General features: G+C 45.3%; 1 protein-coding gene across 3 annotated transcripts in view; it reads right to left on the reverse strand.

The window, feature by feature from the left end:
• LOC143981560 (cell adhesion molecule CEACAM2-like) overlaps positions 1-17440 on the reverse strand; it is a 74195-nt gene that overhangs the window by 11417 nt on the left and 45338 nt on the right. For 2 of the 3 annotated variants that reach the window (XM_077479508.1, XM_077479506.1), the window contains exons 2-4: positions 8147-8482; positions 6943-7194; positions 1739-1966 (exon numbers count right to left, since the gene is read on the reverse strand). In XM_077479508.1, the coding sequence (XP_077335634.1) occupies positions 1739-1966; positions 6943-7194; positions 8147-8482 (816 nt within the window). The remainder of the gene's footprint in view (positions 1-1738; positions 1967-6942; positions 7195-8146; positions 8483-17440) is intronic. The other variant, XM_077479507.1, reaches the window with a different exon arrangement.

The raw sequence follows: 17440 nt of genomic DNA on the forward strand, positions 1-17440 counted from the left end.
ATTACCACTTATTGATTGGCTGCTAGAGATTAAAGCAGATCACTACTGTTTGCTGATTGGTTGCTACAGGCTAATACACATCATTACCTCTCACTGAGCAGTGGGGCAATCCTAAATAATTGAGCAAGTAAAGGGGCACATAAATACACATACTACAGGAGAGTGTCAGAGAGTGCAGACATACTACAGGAGACAGAGACTGCGGACAATAAGAGACAATCAGAGACTGCGGACATACCGCAGGAGACAATCAGAGACTGCGGACATACCGCAGGAGACAGAGACTGCGGACATACCGCAGGAGACAGAGACTGCGGACATACCGCAGGAGACAGAGGCTGCGGACATACCGCAGGAGACAGAGACTGCGGACATACCGCAGGAGACAGAGACTGCGGACATGCTACAGGTGATGGTCAGAGAACTTTCAGCAACGCACAGCTTGACAGTTGAAAAACACAGCTCAGGGTTTAAGCGGTCAGGCATTTTATGGGTGCAAGGACATACCTGAGCAGCCAAACACACTACATACATTTAGAGGTATGTGGGCGGGGCTTCCATTCTCTGATCTCACTACAACAGCCAGGAGCTACATTGATGCTTTGTAGGGGGGCCCCGTTACCAGTGAATTGGGGCCCCCGATGAAGGTTTTGCAGAGTGCACAGAGGACACGGGAGGCTGTATTCCCACGCTAGCCAGCTGAGAGGGGGTGGGGCCGGGAGCTCCACTGACGCTCTGACCCCGCCCCGTGCAGCATGTATGCTCGGAACAGAGCAGCTGTAGTGAGAGCCAGTGATCGGAGTGGGAGCGTCAGTGGAGCTCCCGGCCCCGCCCCCTCTATACTGGCTGGGGAATACAGAGGTCCGGGGGCGGGGCCGGGAGCTCCACTGACGATCACTGGCTCTCACTACAGCCGCTCTGTTCTGAGCATACAGGCTGAACGGAGGCGGGGTCAGTGCATCAGTGGAGCTCCCGGCCCTGCCCCCTCTCAGCTGGCTAGCACGGGAATACAACCTCTGGTCCTGTGTCCTCTGCGCACTCTGCAAAACCTTCATTGGGGCCCAGATTCGCAGGTAGCAGTGCGGGCCCCCCTACAAACATTGGGCCCAGGCCAGTTCCCCCCGTTTGCCCTGCGCTAAAGATGGCCCTGCCCGGGTCCCCAAACACTTTTTATGACAATACAATGCATATAAGCCTTTAAAATTAACACTTTTGACTTCTCCCATAGACTTTTAAAGGGTGTTCCGCGGCTTTCGAATTTGCCGTGAACACCCAAAATTGCTCACTGTTCGGCGAACTGGCGAACAGCCAATGTTCAAGTGGAGCATGAGTTCGACTCGAACATAAAGCTCATTCCTGGTTGCCAGTGTCCAGGGTTCCCTCCTAGGTAGGGGTGACGCAAGTCCAAAACCACCCAAGCTATCCTGCCTGAAAGCTATCAAAGCTGACAACAAATCATATGTGTTGGAGGCATTGCCCACCCCGCAACTGCATGTATGCAATGGGCATGCTGTGGGGCGAGGAATACCTCCACTGCCCATTATTGGCTGTCAGCTTGGACAGCTTCTCTGTGCCCTCTAAGAATTTTTCTATATGGGAAGGTAAAAGGCTCTGATGGAAGCTGATCATTCTGTCATGTTATGTATTTCCTGGATTGTAATCTTTATGTCTGGAATATTTTATCTCTCAGTAAAATCTTTAGTAGTAAATTCAGCCTGGAGACATTTCTCTCACTCACCTGCACAGGAGATGTTGATGGATCTACTTAGATTATTGATCTGATTGGTGACATCACAGTGGAGGGTTCCGGAGACCAGAGGAGGAAGAGTTACCCGGCGGTGTGAGGAGACGGATCTTCCATCCAAACTCCAGGAATAACGCGGATCTGATCCTTTCACCGAACATTCAGCCTCTGCGCTGCCATCCGGGAGACAGGAGGAGGTCACAGTGATGTCAGAGAGGGGGACTGGGGGAGGAGAAATCACATTATGGGAGGATTAGAAAAGCAGAAAAAAAGAAAAACAGAAATGAATGAAGTATACTTAGATCCCAACTGTCCCTGATTTGGAGGAATGTCCCTCTGTCCCTCATTTGTCCCTAATTTTGGTCTGATCTTTTGTAGAATTCTCCTTTAAGGGGGTGTGGCAGGGGGTGTGTCCTATGGCCACATACTTTTGCTAATAGGTGTCCCTCATTCCCATCTTAAAAAAGTTGATGTCTCCTCCACCATGTCTCCTCCAACATTGCTCCTCAACTGTGTCTCCTCCACTACGTCCTTCCATGTCAGATGTCAGGAACGTGTTACCAGCCATCAGGATAAGACCTGCTGTTATTTTCTGACAGAGACCATCCATAGACAAGGTCCTCCTTTCAGGCTCCATTTGGCTGAATGGTACGGCCACCTACCTGTATGCAGACCCTGAGGTGATGAGGAAGGTCTCTTGTACAGTTCCCATCTGAGAAGCCCTGGATGGTGAGACAGAGTCTACAGGGGTGAAGGAAAGGCACAAGTGTCAAGGTGTAGACACTGAGCAGGAACTTGGGAGCTCTGATATCTGAGGAATCGGATGTATAGATGACAATGCACTGTGGAGATGACAAGTTCAGTTGAAGGTGGAGCCGGGTGAAAAGCCTGGTTTGGTAATAGCCGTGTAGAAAGACAGCAGGATGTGAGAAGAATCCGAGTCAGGAAGAGTCAGAAGTTGGTAACAATACTGAACAAAAACAAGTCAGTCTCAGTACCGGGATTTGGGCTGTCAGTATAAGACTAGGCAAATCTCACCTGAGACAGCCCTGGCCTGGGAAGTGATGGTGATTGGCCGGCTAATCACTGTTCACTTTTAACCTCCCTGGCGGTATGACTATTTCGGATTTTAGGTGCTAAAAGCGGTACAATTATTTTGCATGAAAATTTGGTGTTTTATATTGTAGTCCTGTAATTCTTATGCCATGTACACACGTAGCTGACTATCCAGTGGACTTAGTCCGGCGGACTTCCAGCCGGACTGTCCGCCGGACTTTCTGAACGGGCTACTTGCCCACACATGGCACTTTTTCAGTGGACTAATACGGCGTACTAAGTCCGCCGTACTTTTGAAATGAACGGACTCGCCCACACATGCGGAGGAAAGTCCGCTCATTTTGAGCACGTCTCCAGGCAGGCGGGGCCCGCGAAGGAGATGTCGCTGGCCCCGCCACCTGGTATGGACTTAAAGGGGAACCCCAACGCTGGAAAAAAAAAAAAAATAAAAAAAAAATCGGCGTGGGGGTCCCCCCCAGGTCCACATCAGACCCTTGTCCGAGCACGCTACCCGGCCGGCCAGGAAAGGGGGGGGGACGAGCGAGCGCCCCCCCTCCGAGCCATACCAGGCCGCGTGCCCTCAACATGGGGGGGTGCCTTGGGGAAGGGGGGCCGTGCGGTGTTGGGGTTACCCTTTAAGTCCATACCAGGTGGCGGGGCCAGCGACGCCTCCTTCGCTGGCCCCGTCTACCTGGAGACGCGCTCAAAATGAGCAGACTTTTCTCCGCGAGGGAAAAGTACGCTCATTTCAAAGTACAGCGGACTGGCATACCAACGGCCGGATTGTCCGCCGAAATGCAAGTCTGGCGGGAAGATTGGAGTGCAAAAATACTTTCTAAGTCTACCGTACTTTCGGGTAAAAAAAAGTAAACTTGAGTTTACCGGACTTTTCCACCCGATTGTTTGATCGTGTGTACGCGGCATTAGGAATACCTCACTTAAATCTGTCCAAACCAGAGTCTAGCAGACATCCCGGGTATGATAAAGTTTGAAAAATGAAATCATAAATTCTAATATAATAAATAACTATAAATAATTATACCAAATAATAATATAACAATAATACAAATTATTCAATAATGTAATCAAATCAAAAACACTGAAATTTGCTGAGTTGCAGAATTGTCGCTGTCGTTACTTTTCAGTATTTGATGATGGATCTCCCCACAAATCGCTATCCCTCAATTCTGCGAGTGATTCCAATTTATTATTGCTGTTTTCTAGCTGGTCTAAAATCATTTTTGATGTAAAGGGACAGTGTTGGTTGCTATGGACAATCTCCAGTTTCCAGGCATAAAGAACAGTTTTCATATTATAAAACTGCATGCAGGACACTGGGCAGACCACTAGGGACAAAGGGGAGGTGAAATAATTACATACAGCAATGTAATCTGTAAGATTACATTATACTCTATGTATAGTGTGTGTTTCACTTTTTGAATTTGGCGCCGATCTCCGTCACCGTGCGTCGCAACGCTGGCAGGGAACGGAGATCGGGTCTGTGATGAATCAAGCGGAGGACGAGCCGCTCGTACAGCGCGGGGACATTGCTGGATCCGAGGGAGAAGGTAAGTAAGTGTCCTCCTGGATCCAGCGATGCGGTCCCGAGTCTGGCTCGGGGTTACCGCTTTTGGTATAATAATTACACCCCGAGCCAGACTCGGGAATACCGCCAGGAGGGGTTAAAACACCTCTGTGAAAACACCACCAGTGCTTGTGGCAGCATTCCTACCTTTGTGTGTTTGTGCTTGACCCAGCTGATCTGATCTACTTGTGTATGACCCGGCTTGTTCTGACCCTGATCTTCCTTGCTGCTGATTCCGTACCATTGGAATTTGGATTGTCACACTGACCGACTTAAAAGGCAGTTACATTTTTAACGCCCGGTAAGTCTGGGGTTGCAGGAGCTCCCCCTCAATGAAAGGGGGTAATGTCAGTACCAGGGCTGTCCCTTTAAGACTGAGCAAATCTCACCTAAGACAACCCTGTCTGGTAAGTGATAGTGATTGGCTCAGCTGTTCCTGGTATAAAAGAACACTGTGGGGGAGACACGGTGGAGGAAACAAAGTGGAGGGGACATGGTGATGGAGAACTGATAAAGGAACATGGTGGAGGAGACAAAGGCAGAGAGACACATTCCTGGAACATGGTGGAAGGAGACATGGCGGGAAAGGATGTGATGGAGGAGACATGATGGAGGATTCACATTGGAGGAGACATAGCGGTAAAGGATATGTGGTGGAGGAGACACAGTGGAGAGGACATTGTAGAGGAGATATGTTGGAGGGGACATGGTTGAGGTGATAATGTGGAGGGGACATGGTGGAGGAGACCTGATGGAGGAAACACAGTGGAGAGGACATTGTGGAGGAGATATGGTGAGGGAAACGGGGTGGGGGGACAAGATAAAAGGGACATGGTGGGGGGACATGGCGGAGATGATTTAGTAAGGGAGTAGAGAATATTCACTCTACAAGGTACATTTTAAATGAGCTTAGCGAATGAAGTAAAGATGTGCAAGGAAAAAATAAAAAGACAGGATATTTCCTTACACCCAATCACTAAGAGAAGTGGAATTCATTGTACAAAGTGAAGATGTTCAACTTCTTTAGTAAATCCACCTAATGAGACACTTTATTGAATATGATGAAGCCAAAGGATTGATATATCGATATAGATCTCTACTGCTTTATCTCAGACAATTAAATACAATTTCCTTTATGGATGGAGATGGTGAATTAGATGATTATTTATAAATTGACTTTCTCTACAGATAACTTGATGACCTGAAACTTAAAGGGATTGTAAAGAGAATTAAAAAATAAAATAAAAACAACAAACATGTTACACTTACCTCCACTGTGCAGCTCATTTTGCACAGAGTGGCCCCGAACCTGCTCTTCTGGGGTCCCTCGGCGGCTGTCTCTGCTTCCTCCCTCAGATGCCTCTCACATTCATGTGAGCTCCCTCCCATGGTGAGAAGCACCTGCGGGCACGCTCCCGTGATACAGCCGGCGGCTATAGCTTATCACACGGCCCCGCCCCCCCCGGTGCTCCGCGTCAGTGGATGTGATTGACAGCAGCGCGAGCCAATGGCTGCGCTGCTTTCCATCCATCCACTCCAGCCAATCAGCGGCCAGGCTGAACTGTGGAAAGGATGTCGGGGGGACGAGCGCGGGACATTTGAGGGGTGAGGTAAGTAAAACGGGGGGCTGGAGGGCGCCGGGACTGTCAGATGTTTTTTCACCTTAATGCATAGAATTCATTAAGGTGAAAAAACATTTACCTTTACAACCCCTTTAAAGAAATCATCATTCCAATGAAGAGTGGAGACGGGGGAGGGGTTGGTTGTATTTCCCAGATTGGAGACAATTTTATTGATATAAATCTAATTTACTGGATTGCAGACAAATATATATTGTCAGGGATTTTATTCAGGGGGAGCGCAGTTCTGGGAACCTCCAGCACTGAATGTGTGTAATGGAAGGGGGGTTGGGGTGTGCTGGAGGGTCTATTGTTGCTGTCTGCTGGGGGGTCTATTGTCACGGGGGATCTATTGTTTTTCGGGCGGGTCTTTTGTCGCTGGGAGGTTTATTGTTGCTAATGGGGGGGGGGGGGGGTCTGTTGTTGCTGTGCGGTCTTATGTTGCTGGCCACTGGGAGCTCAATTGTTGCTGGTGGAGACCTATTGTTGTGGGGGATCTGTTGTTGCTGGGAGGATCTACTGGTGCTGGCTGCTGGGAGATCAGTTGTTGCTGCAGAAGGTGTGTTGTTGCAGGGGTGGATCTATTGTTGCTGAGAAATCTATTGTTGGGAGGAGGGGTCTATTATTGCTGGGGGGAAATCTACTGTTGCTGGGAGGGGTACATTGCTACCTGGGGATCTATTGTTGATGGGATACAAATTATAATTCATACAAATTACATGACACCCCGAAATGAATGGTTCTGTATTCTATAAAAGGGGGAGTACCGGGAGGTAGGTAGGGGGTGGAGCCAAGGGACGGTGTCTGGAGGTGGGTAGGGGGCGGAGACAAGGGGTGACTCGGAAGGAGGGGGGTATCTACACCTGGTCTCTCAGAAAATAATCCCTTTATATTGTCATCTACAGACATTTCTCCATCCACTTCTGATGTCTCCTCACCTGGACAGGTGACCCCGGCTCTGCTCTCCTCCGACCGGCTGACCTCATTCTCCACAGTACAGGTGATGTTCCAGGGCCCCGGTGACCTCACAATGGCTGTAATGTGATTGGGGGATGTGGAATATCTCTCCTGGGATCCTCCAATCACAGATAGACGGATATTCGGCTTAGTCCCCTCCTCCACCCTGCAGGAGATCTCAGCGGTGCCATTCCGGGGACATGTGACATGGAGGAGCGGAACCGATACTGGAACTGAGAGAGACAATCATTTCCATTGATCAGATCCAATATATACACAGCATGCCCCTCCCCCATCCCTACCTATAATCAGGTGTGCAGACATCTTCCTGGAAACTGGAGGAGATAGATTGTGTCTGTGTGCACCCCTCCCCCAACACTAAATCCCCCCACTAATATGACACCCATTTTCTTCAGTCATGTGACCCCCATCAGGGTTGTCACCCCCACAACTTTTATTTACTTATTTAGAATCTACAGAAGAAGCTCATTATATTACTGACAACCTGAAATATGACAGAAACTCCTATTAGAGACGACTTTTTCCTAAGAGGTGAAAGCTGATTGGTTGGTGTTGGCAGAAGCTCCGCCCTCCATTGGGGATCTGTCACCCCCCATCAATGGTCACATCTACCACATGGGGACCCCGAGCAGAAGGCACAGCACAGTTCAGATCACAGCAACTTCAGGAGGGCTGAGCACTGCAGATGTGACTCCACAGGGAATGGTGAGGATGGGGCAGTAATCAGAGGACATTGTACATACGTCTCTCCCAGATCTTCTACTATATAATGTATGGATATAAAGACACGGAGCGGGGAGGACACTGCTAGGACTAGGGGTGGGGGTTGGATGGACTTACCTTCTGCATGGACGGTGTATATAAAGACACGGAGCGGGGAGGACACTGCTAGGACTGGGGGTGGGGGTTGGATGGACTTACCTTCTACATGGACGGTGTATATAAAGACACGGAGCGGGGAGGACACTGCTAGGACTGGGGGTGGGGGTTGGATGGACTTACCTTCTACATGGACGGTGTATATAAAGACACGGAGCGGGGAGGACACTGCTAGGACTGGGGGTGGGGGTTGGGTGGACTTACCTTCTACATGGACGGTGTATATAAAGACACGGAGCGGGGAGGACACTGCTAGGACTGGGGGTGGGGGTTGGGTGGACTTACCTTCTACATGGATGGTGTAATCATCTGTCAGTATATAGTCTACTGCAGAGTTGTATATATCCACACGGTATTTCCCGTCATTCCTCGGAGTCACATTGGATATGATGAGACTTCCATTCTCTGATAATCTTGTATTGGGGGAGGGGATGTTGTCAGATTTTGTCAGTCTACATCCCTCATGTTCCTGTATTTTGATGTAATAATGTCTCGTTGGGTCTTGATATTGCCAATCAATCCGGTCACATCTCCTTCTATCTGTATGGTTGAGGGTGAGATGATGTCTGATGGGGATGAGAAGGTCAGATCCCGTCCGGGTGAATATTTCCTGGTCATTTCCTGCACAGACAGAATACAGATCCCAGTCAGGTCACAGTGTACTCCCCTCCCCCTCATATAACACACATTGATGTAGAACCATCTGGAATCTCGTGAGACTAATGAATAAAAAATCTGACATCTGGATCAGTGGGAGGGGCTTGTTGTCTAGAACCCGGGAGCTGCGATGGGCACCAGGCCCCGCCCCCTATCCCTCCTTGTCCGTCCTCTGGGGGTGGGGGATGGGCGGGCTGTCATCCTCATACACATCAGTGCCGCACATGAGACACACGTGTGATGTCATTCTTCTGCGTCACTGTGCTGGCGTGCTTTCCGCCATCTTGGCTGATCCATGTGTGGGGGGCGGTTTTTGGCTCCAATTCCTTGGCGGCGGACTCCTCCCACTATTTATCATGTCAGCGTGACGCCGGGAGAGGCCCGGGGGGGAGACGTGTGAAGAACGGAAAAATTTGTCGTATTTTGATTTGTTCTTTACATGAATTCATTTAATTAGATTTGTTTAATTTGTTTAATTCATTTTCAGAATTCGCTTTGTTCATATTCAAATCGATTCAAATTTTCTAATTCAAATTCGGATCGATTCAAAAAGTTTTCAAATTTGAAAAGTTTTCGAATTTGAATTGTTTTCCAATTTTCAAAGAAAAAAATAGAATAGAAAATAAAATAATAAAATATAATAGAGTAAAACAGAACAAAATAGGATAGAGAATAAAAGAACAGAATGGAATAGAATAAAGAATAGAAATAAATTGAAAGATTATACCCATCTTCTGAAATTTGAATAGAATAGAGAGATTAATAAAACTATAGACTAAATTAAAATAGAATAGAAATAATATAACCATTTTCCAAAATTCAAATAGAATCAATATGAATTTGAATAGAATATAAAAGAATAGAATAGAAAATAACACAATAGTATAGAAAAATAAAACATAGTCAAATAGAATAGAATAGAATGAATATAACCTATTCTTTTTGTTTACAAACGTTTTTATTAAAGGAGATAAAGACATGTACAAGAAAAGGGCCAATGAGTACAAATGTTTACATAGAGAATAGCATACAAAGACACTTCAGTAAAGCTATGAACGCACAAGAAAGTTGAAATGCTAAACTCATCCTGGTGATATAAAAAAAGCCTAGTGGGCAGAAGTACATCATTGAGAAAAAAAACAAAAGAGAGAGAAAAGTAGGAAGAGAGAAAAACAAAAAAAAAAAGATAACCAAAACTCTACCACAAGTGAGTGCTACCAGTCATGTTCACAGACCCTGCCATTAGGCAGTGTGCCCAACCATACTGTCAGGTCTGGGGGCCGTCCATTGAAGAGACGACCAAGCGGCCCATTTGCTATCAAAAATATGCATGCAATCCAGCAAAGTGTGGTGTAAACGCTCCATGAGTTTGATCGACTCCATGCGTTGCAGAACTTTTTCCCAGGGGATTACTGGGGATCGCCAGTGTAATGCTACTGTCCAATGAACAGCACTGACAAGTGTATGAGCTAATTTCTGGGCCGGGGGAGCTAGTCCCGGGATGTCGGCGAATAAGAGGCCCATCCGGCATGTGATATCAATATTAGTTCCCGTAACCTGGAGCAATTTCTCAGCCTCCCGCTGCCAGGGGCGTAACTATAGGGGGTGCAGCAGTCACGACCGCAACTGGGCCCTGTGATGCAGGGGGCCCATGCAGCCCCCTCTACATATGGCCGGCAGCAGCATAGGCAGCTAGGGGTACCAGTGCACCATGCACATGGGTGGCTGGAGGTGGAGGGTGACTAGCAGAGCTCCATGCTCGACTATCGCACTGGCTGCTCTTTAGTTGTGTATTCCCAGCATGACCTGTGTCCTCTGCCAGCTCCTCAGAGTACCCCTCTCCTGCTCCATGCATTGCCGCTCAGTCTGATGTCTGTTCTCCCCAGCCAGAGTCCCGCCCCCCCCCCAAGTCCGACCCACACTGCACTGCATACTTCTCTCGGGAAAACAAACTTTAAGCACACAGATGCAGTGCAGCCCTTTGAGAGCCCCCCGGAGGACACTGCAGGCTTGTCTGCCAGCCCCTCTCCTCCCCCGTCATACACAGATGATGAAAGGTCTTTCTGGGAGATATGCTGATCACCCGTCCAGCACACTGGATGGAGCCCAGGCCAAAATGGATGAGTGTGCGGCCTGCAGCTTGGTCATGGTGAGTGAGAGGACCCCATCCCCCACACACCATTACATACCCCCTCCATCTCCCCTTGGCGACAGGGACCCCTTCTCACCTGGGGGCAGTAACTTCATCTGCCCTGGAGAAAAGGACCTCATCTCTTCTGGGGACGGGGACCCCATCCTGCCTAGGGACAGTCCCCCAAAACTACTGATGCCAGTGGTGGAACTACAGGGCTCACAAAGGTCATACCCGTGACCACGCCCTGCAGTTCCACCGCTGGACTCGGAAGGGAAGGGCCCTAGCTGGGGTTCAGGGGGGCCCTGCATGGTTTCTTGCATTGGGGCCCTGAAGGTTCTAGTTACGCCACTGCCCGCTGCCAAATGGGCTGGAGTACTCCACAACTCCAAAAGATATGGATGAAAGTACCAGCCTCCGGACATCCACGAAAGCAACTCCCCGGGACCAGCGGGCTAAATTTGTGTAATCTAGAGGGGGTGTAATACCATCTCGTGTGTAGTTTTAAAGCAGTTTCCCTGACTGCCAGAGATTTCGTGCATTTTCGCATATTTGTAATCATATCCACCCACTCCTCTGGGGTTATTTCAAATCCAACCTCCTTCTCCCAACCCAGCATGGCATGAGATTTAGCCAGTAGCTGCACCTCGCCAAGAGACCGGTACAACCAAGAAATGGTGCCCCCGATCCCTGGACGAGGACCTGCAGACCCTTTCAAAGGCATTAGGTGGGGGAAGTCTCTTCGTCTGGTAATGAGAGGTGTAGAAGTGCCGAACCTGTAAATATTTATAAAAATCCCCTCTGGGCAACCCGAACTGTTCCTGTAGATAAGCAAAAGTGCTAAAGGGGGGCTCCTGGGATAATGCCTCAAGGGTAACATGGTCCCTCTGAGACCAGCCTTCAAAGCTCTCAGGTGATGAAAATGCCGGTGGGAATCTGGGGTCACCCATAAATGAGGCCAGGCCGGGGCAAGATGGACACAGGGCATATCGTTTTTGGTATAGAGACCAAAGTTGGAGGGATTGTGCCACTACTCCATTCAATGTGGCTAATTGTTTGGGGCGAACCCCATCAATCCACAAGAGGCCCGGGAGGTAAAATGGACTCACTGAGGATCTCTCAAATTGGATCCATGGAACCGTAACCAGGGGGATAATGCCACTGTGCCAACTGCACCAGCCTAGCCGCAAGGTAGTATAACCACAGATGGGGGAGCCCCAGACCCCGACGGTCCGCTGGCCTGAAAAGAAGCGTCTTGTGCAATCTAGGTTTCTTGTTCCGCCAAACGAACCGATTGATCTCCTTCTGGATACCATCGATCGTATTGCGGGAGACATATAAGGGAAGTGCTCTAAAAAAAAAAAAAAAAGTTTCGGAAGGATAGACATTTTGATAGCTTGAATCCTGCCCAAAAAAGAAATCTGATACCTGTCCCACGACCGCAATAACTGTTTAATGTATGTAAAGGCTTTGGGATAATTTGCATAATATAGTTTTGGGAGGGAGGTGGCCAACTTAATACCCAAGTATGGTAAAGAGTCGCTGCATAATGTGAAACCAAAGCTCGCCTGTATGCCTGCAAGAGTATCATCGGGGATATTGATTGGAAGGGCCGCACATTTAGCAAGGTTGACCCCTAGGCCAGACAAGCCATGGAAGGAGTTCAACAGTGGGATTAGGTTTGGCAGTGAGACTACAGGGTCAGATAAAAATAAAAGTACATCGTCAGCGTACATACTCAAAGTAAAAACCTGTTCACCCCTAGTATATCCCTTAATGTCCGGGTGCAGACATATCGCCCTGGCAAGCGGCCCCACCGCCAGGGCGAAGAGTAGGGGAGAAAGAGGGCATCCCTGCCTGTCCCCCTACCAAGCGGAAAATATTCCGAGGAGCACCCAGGGAGTTTAATTCGGGTGCGGGGGCGATGGTACAGAGCCCTAAAGCCGTGCACAAAAGCCCCCCCAAACCCAAATCTGGACAGGACGGATTCTAGGTATGGCCAGGTAACGCTATCAAAAGCCTTGTGAATATCCAAGCTTGAATATAACCTATTCTAATCTATTATTTTCTATTCTGTTCAAATCTGAATTGATTCTATTTAAATTTTTTGAAATGGTTATATTCTTTAAATTCTAATTTTTTTTAATTGTATTATTTTTTTATATTTGTTTATTCTATAATTTTCTATTCTATTATATTCTTTTCTATTCAAATTCTATTTGAAATTCAAATTTTGGAAGGTGGTTATATACTTTCTAGTCTGTTTTTTTTCTATACTATTCTGTTATTTTCTATTATATTCTAATCTATTCTTTTCTATTACAATTCAAAATTGATGCTATTTGAATTTTGGGAAATGGTTATATTCTTTCTATTCAATTCTATTGTTTTTTTTATTTATTTTTTATTCTATTATAGTCTATCCTATTCATTGTTTCTATTCTATTCTTTTATTTCTATAAAGCCGGATTTGGATACAAAAAGATTTCCCAAGCTTTAAACATCCCAAGGAGCACTGTGCAAGCGATCATTTTGAAATGGAAGGAGTATCGGACCACTGCAAATCTACCAAGACCTGGCCGTCCCTCTAAACTTTCAGCTCAGACAAGGAGAAGACTGATCAGAGATGCAGCCAAGAGGCCCATGATCACTCTGGATGAACTGCAGAGAACTACAGCTGAGGTGGGAGAGTCTGTCCATAGGACAACAATCAGTCGTACACGGCACAAATCTGCCCTTTATGGAAGAGTGGCAAGAAGAAAGCCATTTCTCAAAGATATCCATAAAAAGTCTCGTCTAAAGTTTGCCACAAGCCACCTGGGAGACACACCAAACATGTGGAAGAAGGTGCTCTGGTCACATGAAACCAAAATCCAACTTTTTGCCCACAATGCAAAACGATATGTAAGCAACACAGCTCATCACCCTCAACACACCATCCCCACTGTCACACATAGTGGTGGCAACATCATGGTTTGGGCCTGCTTTTCTTCAGCAGGGACAGGGAAGATGGTTAAAATTGAGGGGAAGATGGATGCAGCCAAATACAGGACCATTCTGGATGAAAACCTGTTGGAGTCTGCAAAAGACCTGAAACTGGGACGGAGATTTATCTTCCAACAAGACAATGATCCCAAACATACAGCAAAATCTACAAAGGAATGGTTCACAAATAAACGTATCCAGGTGTTAGAATGGCCAAGTCAAAGTCCAGACCTGAATCCAATCGAGAATCTGTGGAAAGAGCTGAAAACTGCTGTTCACAAACGCTCTCCATCCAACCTCACTGAGCTCCAGCTGTTTTGCAAGGAAGAATGGGCAAGAATTTCAGTCTCTCGATGTGCAAAACTGATAGAGACACCCCAAGCGACTTGCAGCTGTAATCGCAGCAAAAGGGGCTCTACAAAGTATTAACACAAGGGGGCCGAATCATTTTGCACGCCCCACTTTTCATTTTTTTATTAGTTAAAAAAGTTTCAAAAATCCAATAGATTTCGTTCCACTTCACAATTGTGTCCCACTTGTTGGTGATTCTTCACAAAAAATAAAATGTTATATCTTTATGTTTGAAGCCTGAAATGTGGCAAAAGGTTGAAAAGTTCAAGGGGGCCGAATACTTTCGCAAGGCACTGTACAACCATCTTCTGAAATTCAAGTTTGAATAGAATAAATTTGAATTTCGAATAGTATGAATTCAAATTTTTTAATTAATTAATTTTAAATTTGGATAGAAAAGATTATAATAAAATAGAAAATAGACTAGAAAAACTTAGAACAGAACAAAATAGAATATATTATATTTTATTCGGTTCTGTTCTATTGTTTTTCTAGTCTATTCTTTTATATTATATTAAAATCTTTTCTATTTAAATCTATTAAAATCAAAATCATTATATACTAAATTTCGGAAGATGGTTATATATATATATGTATATGTAAATATTTCCGACATTTGAATTTAGTATAGAATGAATTTGAATAGAAAAGATTAGAATAGAAATAGAGAATATACTAGAACAATAGAACAGAATAGAATATAGATACTATCTATTTCATTTTTCAATTTTTTTGCAGATTACCATTTGTTTTAAAAAGATCTCCTGCAGACTATTAGCATCTATTAAATTTTTTTGCAGATCTCCTGCAGACTATTAGTATTTATTTTGTTTTCTCACCAGATCCCCTGCAGACTATTAGCATCTATTTCTTTTTTAGCAGATCTCCTGTAGACTATTAACAGCCAATTCACTTCTTTTTTTTGCAGATCTCCTGCAGACTGTGAGAATCAATTTCATTTTTCTTTTTTTGCAGATTACTATTTATTTCTATCAGATCTCTTGCAGTATATTAACATCTATTTCATTTTTTTGCAGATCTCCTGCAGACTATTAGCATCTATTTCATTTTTTTTTTTTTCCATTAGAACAGTTATTTCCTTTAGATATAGATGCTAATAGTCTGCAAACCCTCTAAAACCATCTTCCGAAATTCACATTTAGTATATAATGATTTCGACTTTTATATTCTATTAAAATCTTTTCTATTAAAGAATAGACTAGAAAAACTAGAATAAAATATAATATATTCTATTCTGTTCTATTGTTATTTCTATTCTAATCTTTTCTATTCAAATTCTAATTCATTCTATACGAAATTTGAATGTTGGAAAGAGATATATATAATATATTATAAAACCACCATCTTCCAAAATTCGAATTTAGTATATAATGATTTTGATTTTAATAGAATATAAAAGAATAGCCTAGAAAAACAATAGAACAGAACAGAATAAAATATAATATATTCTGTTCTGTTCTATCGTTTTCTAGTCTATTTTCTATTTTATTATAATCTTTTCTATCCAAATTTAAAATTAATTAATTAAAAAAATTGAATTCATACTATTCGGAATTCAAATTTATTCTATTTGAAATTTGAATTTCAGAAGATGGTTGTATATTCTTTCTATTTGATTCTATTAAATTATATATTTTTTCTATTTGAATTAGACATTTTGGAAGATGGTTAGTTACTTATATACATCTGTCACATCAACTTCTCATACTTGCAGTGTACAGTGCAAAACAACACACACATCTTATATCATTTATATTTATCACATCAATGAAGTTGTCAGCATGCCTGATTGAAGAAGTCATGGATGCCGATCGCAAGGCAAGTACATATGCTGTATGTCATTGTCCACTTGCCACGTCACCTGCCACAAGTTGTGTATTGTCCACTTGCCATGACACCTGCCACGAGTGCCACATGACCAAGTTGTGTATTGTCCACTTGCCACGTCACCTGCCACAAGTTGTGTATTGTCCACTTGCCATGACACCTGCCATGAGTGCCACGTGACCAGCCACAAGTGCCATGTGACCTGCTACGAGTGCCACATGACCAAGTTTCTCCACTTGCCACGTCACCTGCCACAAGTTGTGGGGTTCCTAGCACCAAGTGACCCTGAGATATGGACAATATGTCAAGTACTTTTCTGCAGAAGAGAATGACATTTTGTGACCCCGACTTTGGGGCCACGTATTTCGGGGCCACTTATAGCTAGGAACCCCAAATTTGGTATGCAAACACAGTAGAACTGGCACTACAACATCTACAACTACATCTACAACTACAACATCTAGCTAAAAACCCCAAATTTGGTATGCAAACACAGTAGAACTAGCACTACAACATATCCACATTTGGGTTTTCTATCTCCAAGTGACCCTGAGTTACGTGACCCCAAATTCAGGTCGCAAAATGTCAAGCACTTTTCTGCAGAAGAGAATTACATTTTGCGACCCAACTTCAGGGCCCCGTAACTCAAATGTGGATATGTTGTAGTGCTAGTTCTACTGTGTTTGCATACCAAATTTGGGGTTTTTAGCTATAAGTGGCCCCCGAGATAGGTGGCCCCAAATTCGGGTTGCAAAATGTCATTTTTCGAATTTGATTCGAATTTCGTTTGAATTCGTTAACATTGTAATTTGGTAATTCGGATGCATCCGAATGTCCGAATAATGAAAATTCGTCCAAATTTCGATTCGGAATGAAACGAAATGCACATGTCTAGGCATTAGAGATCTGGAGGAGCAAGCTGCAACACTGGGCAGAAAGGAAAACCTTGAAAGGGGTCCTCTGCTCGCTGATCAGGTGGTCAGTAGGGTTGATGTGGAGGGTGGAGGGACAAGTCAGGATTATCAGATAGGAAGACGGGTTAATGTCATCAGAGGGAGTGGAAGGAGCTTGCAGAAAAGGAAGGCCGGTCCTGTATTTGTGCATCAAAACAAATTTGCCAAGTTGGGTGAAGATGTGGAGGTGGCAAACACAGAGGTGGCAGCCCTAGATGCATCTAGTAGAGGTGGTGAGGGGAGTGCAGGTAGGCCTAGACAGTTGGTGGTAATAGGGGATTCTATAATCAGAAGGACTGATAGGGTTCGGCATGTGGTGGACCGGGTGGATAAATTACTGGGAGGGTCTGGGCATGACCCAGCTGTCTTGGTCCACGTTGGAACCAATGACCGTATACATGGAAGGTGCAGGCTCCTTAAGAATAAATTTAAAGAACTAGGCTGCAAGTTGAAGGGAAGGACCTCCAAGGTGATATTCTCTGAAATATTGCCTGTGCCATGCACATCACAGGAAAGGCGGGGGGTGATTAGAGAGCTGAATGCATGGCTAAAGACCTGGTGTAGGGAGGAGGGATTTGGGTTTCTAGAGCACTGGGCTGACTTTTCGTTGGGGTGCAACCTATATGCTAAAGACAGTTTGCACTTGAATGGAAG

This window comes from Lithobates pipiens, unplaced genomic scaffold, assembly GCF_037356315.1.
Source record: "Lithobates pipiens isolate NorthernLeopardFrog02 unplaced genomic scaffold, aLitPip1_a1.2 Scaffold_16, whole genome shotgun sequence".
Classification (NCBI taxonomy): Eukaryota; Metazoa; Chordata; class Amphibia; order Anura; family Ranidae; genus Lithobates; species Lithobates pipiens.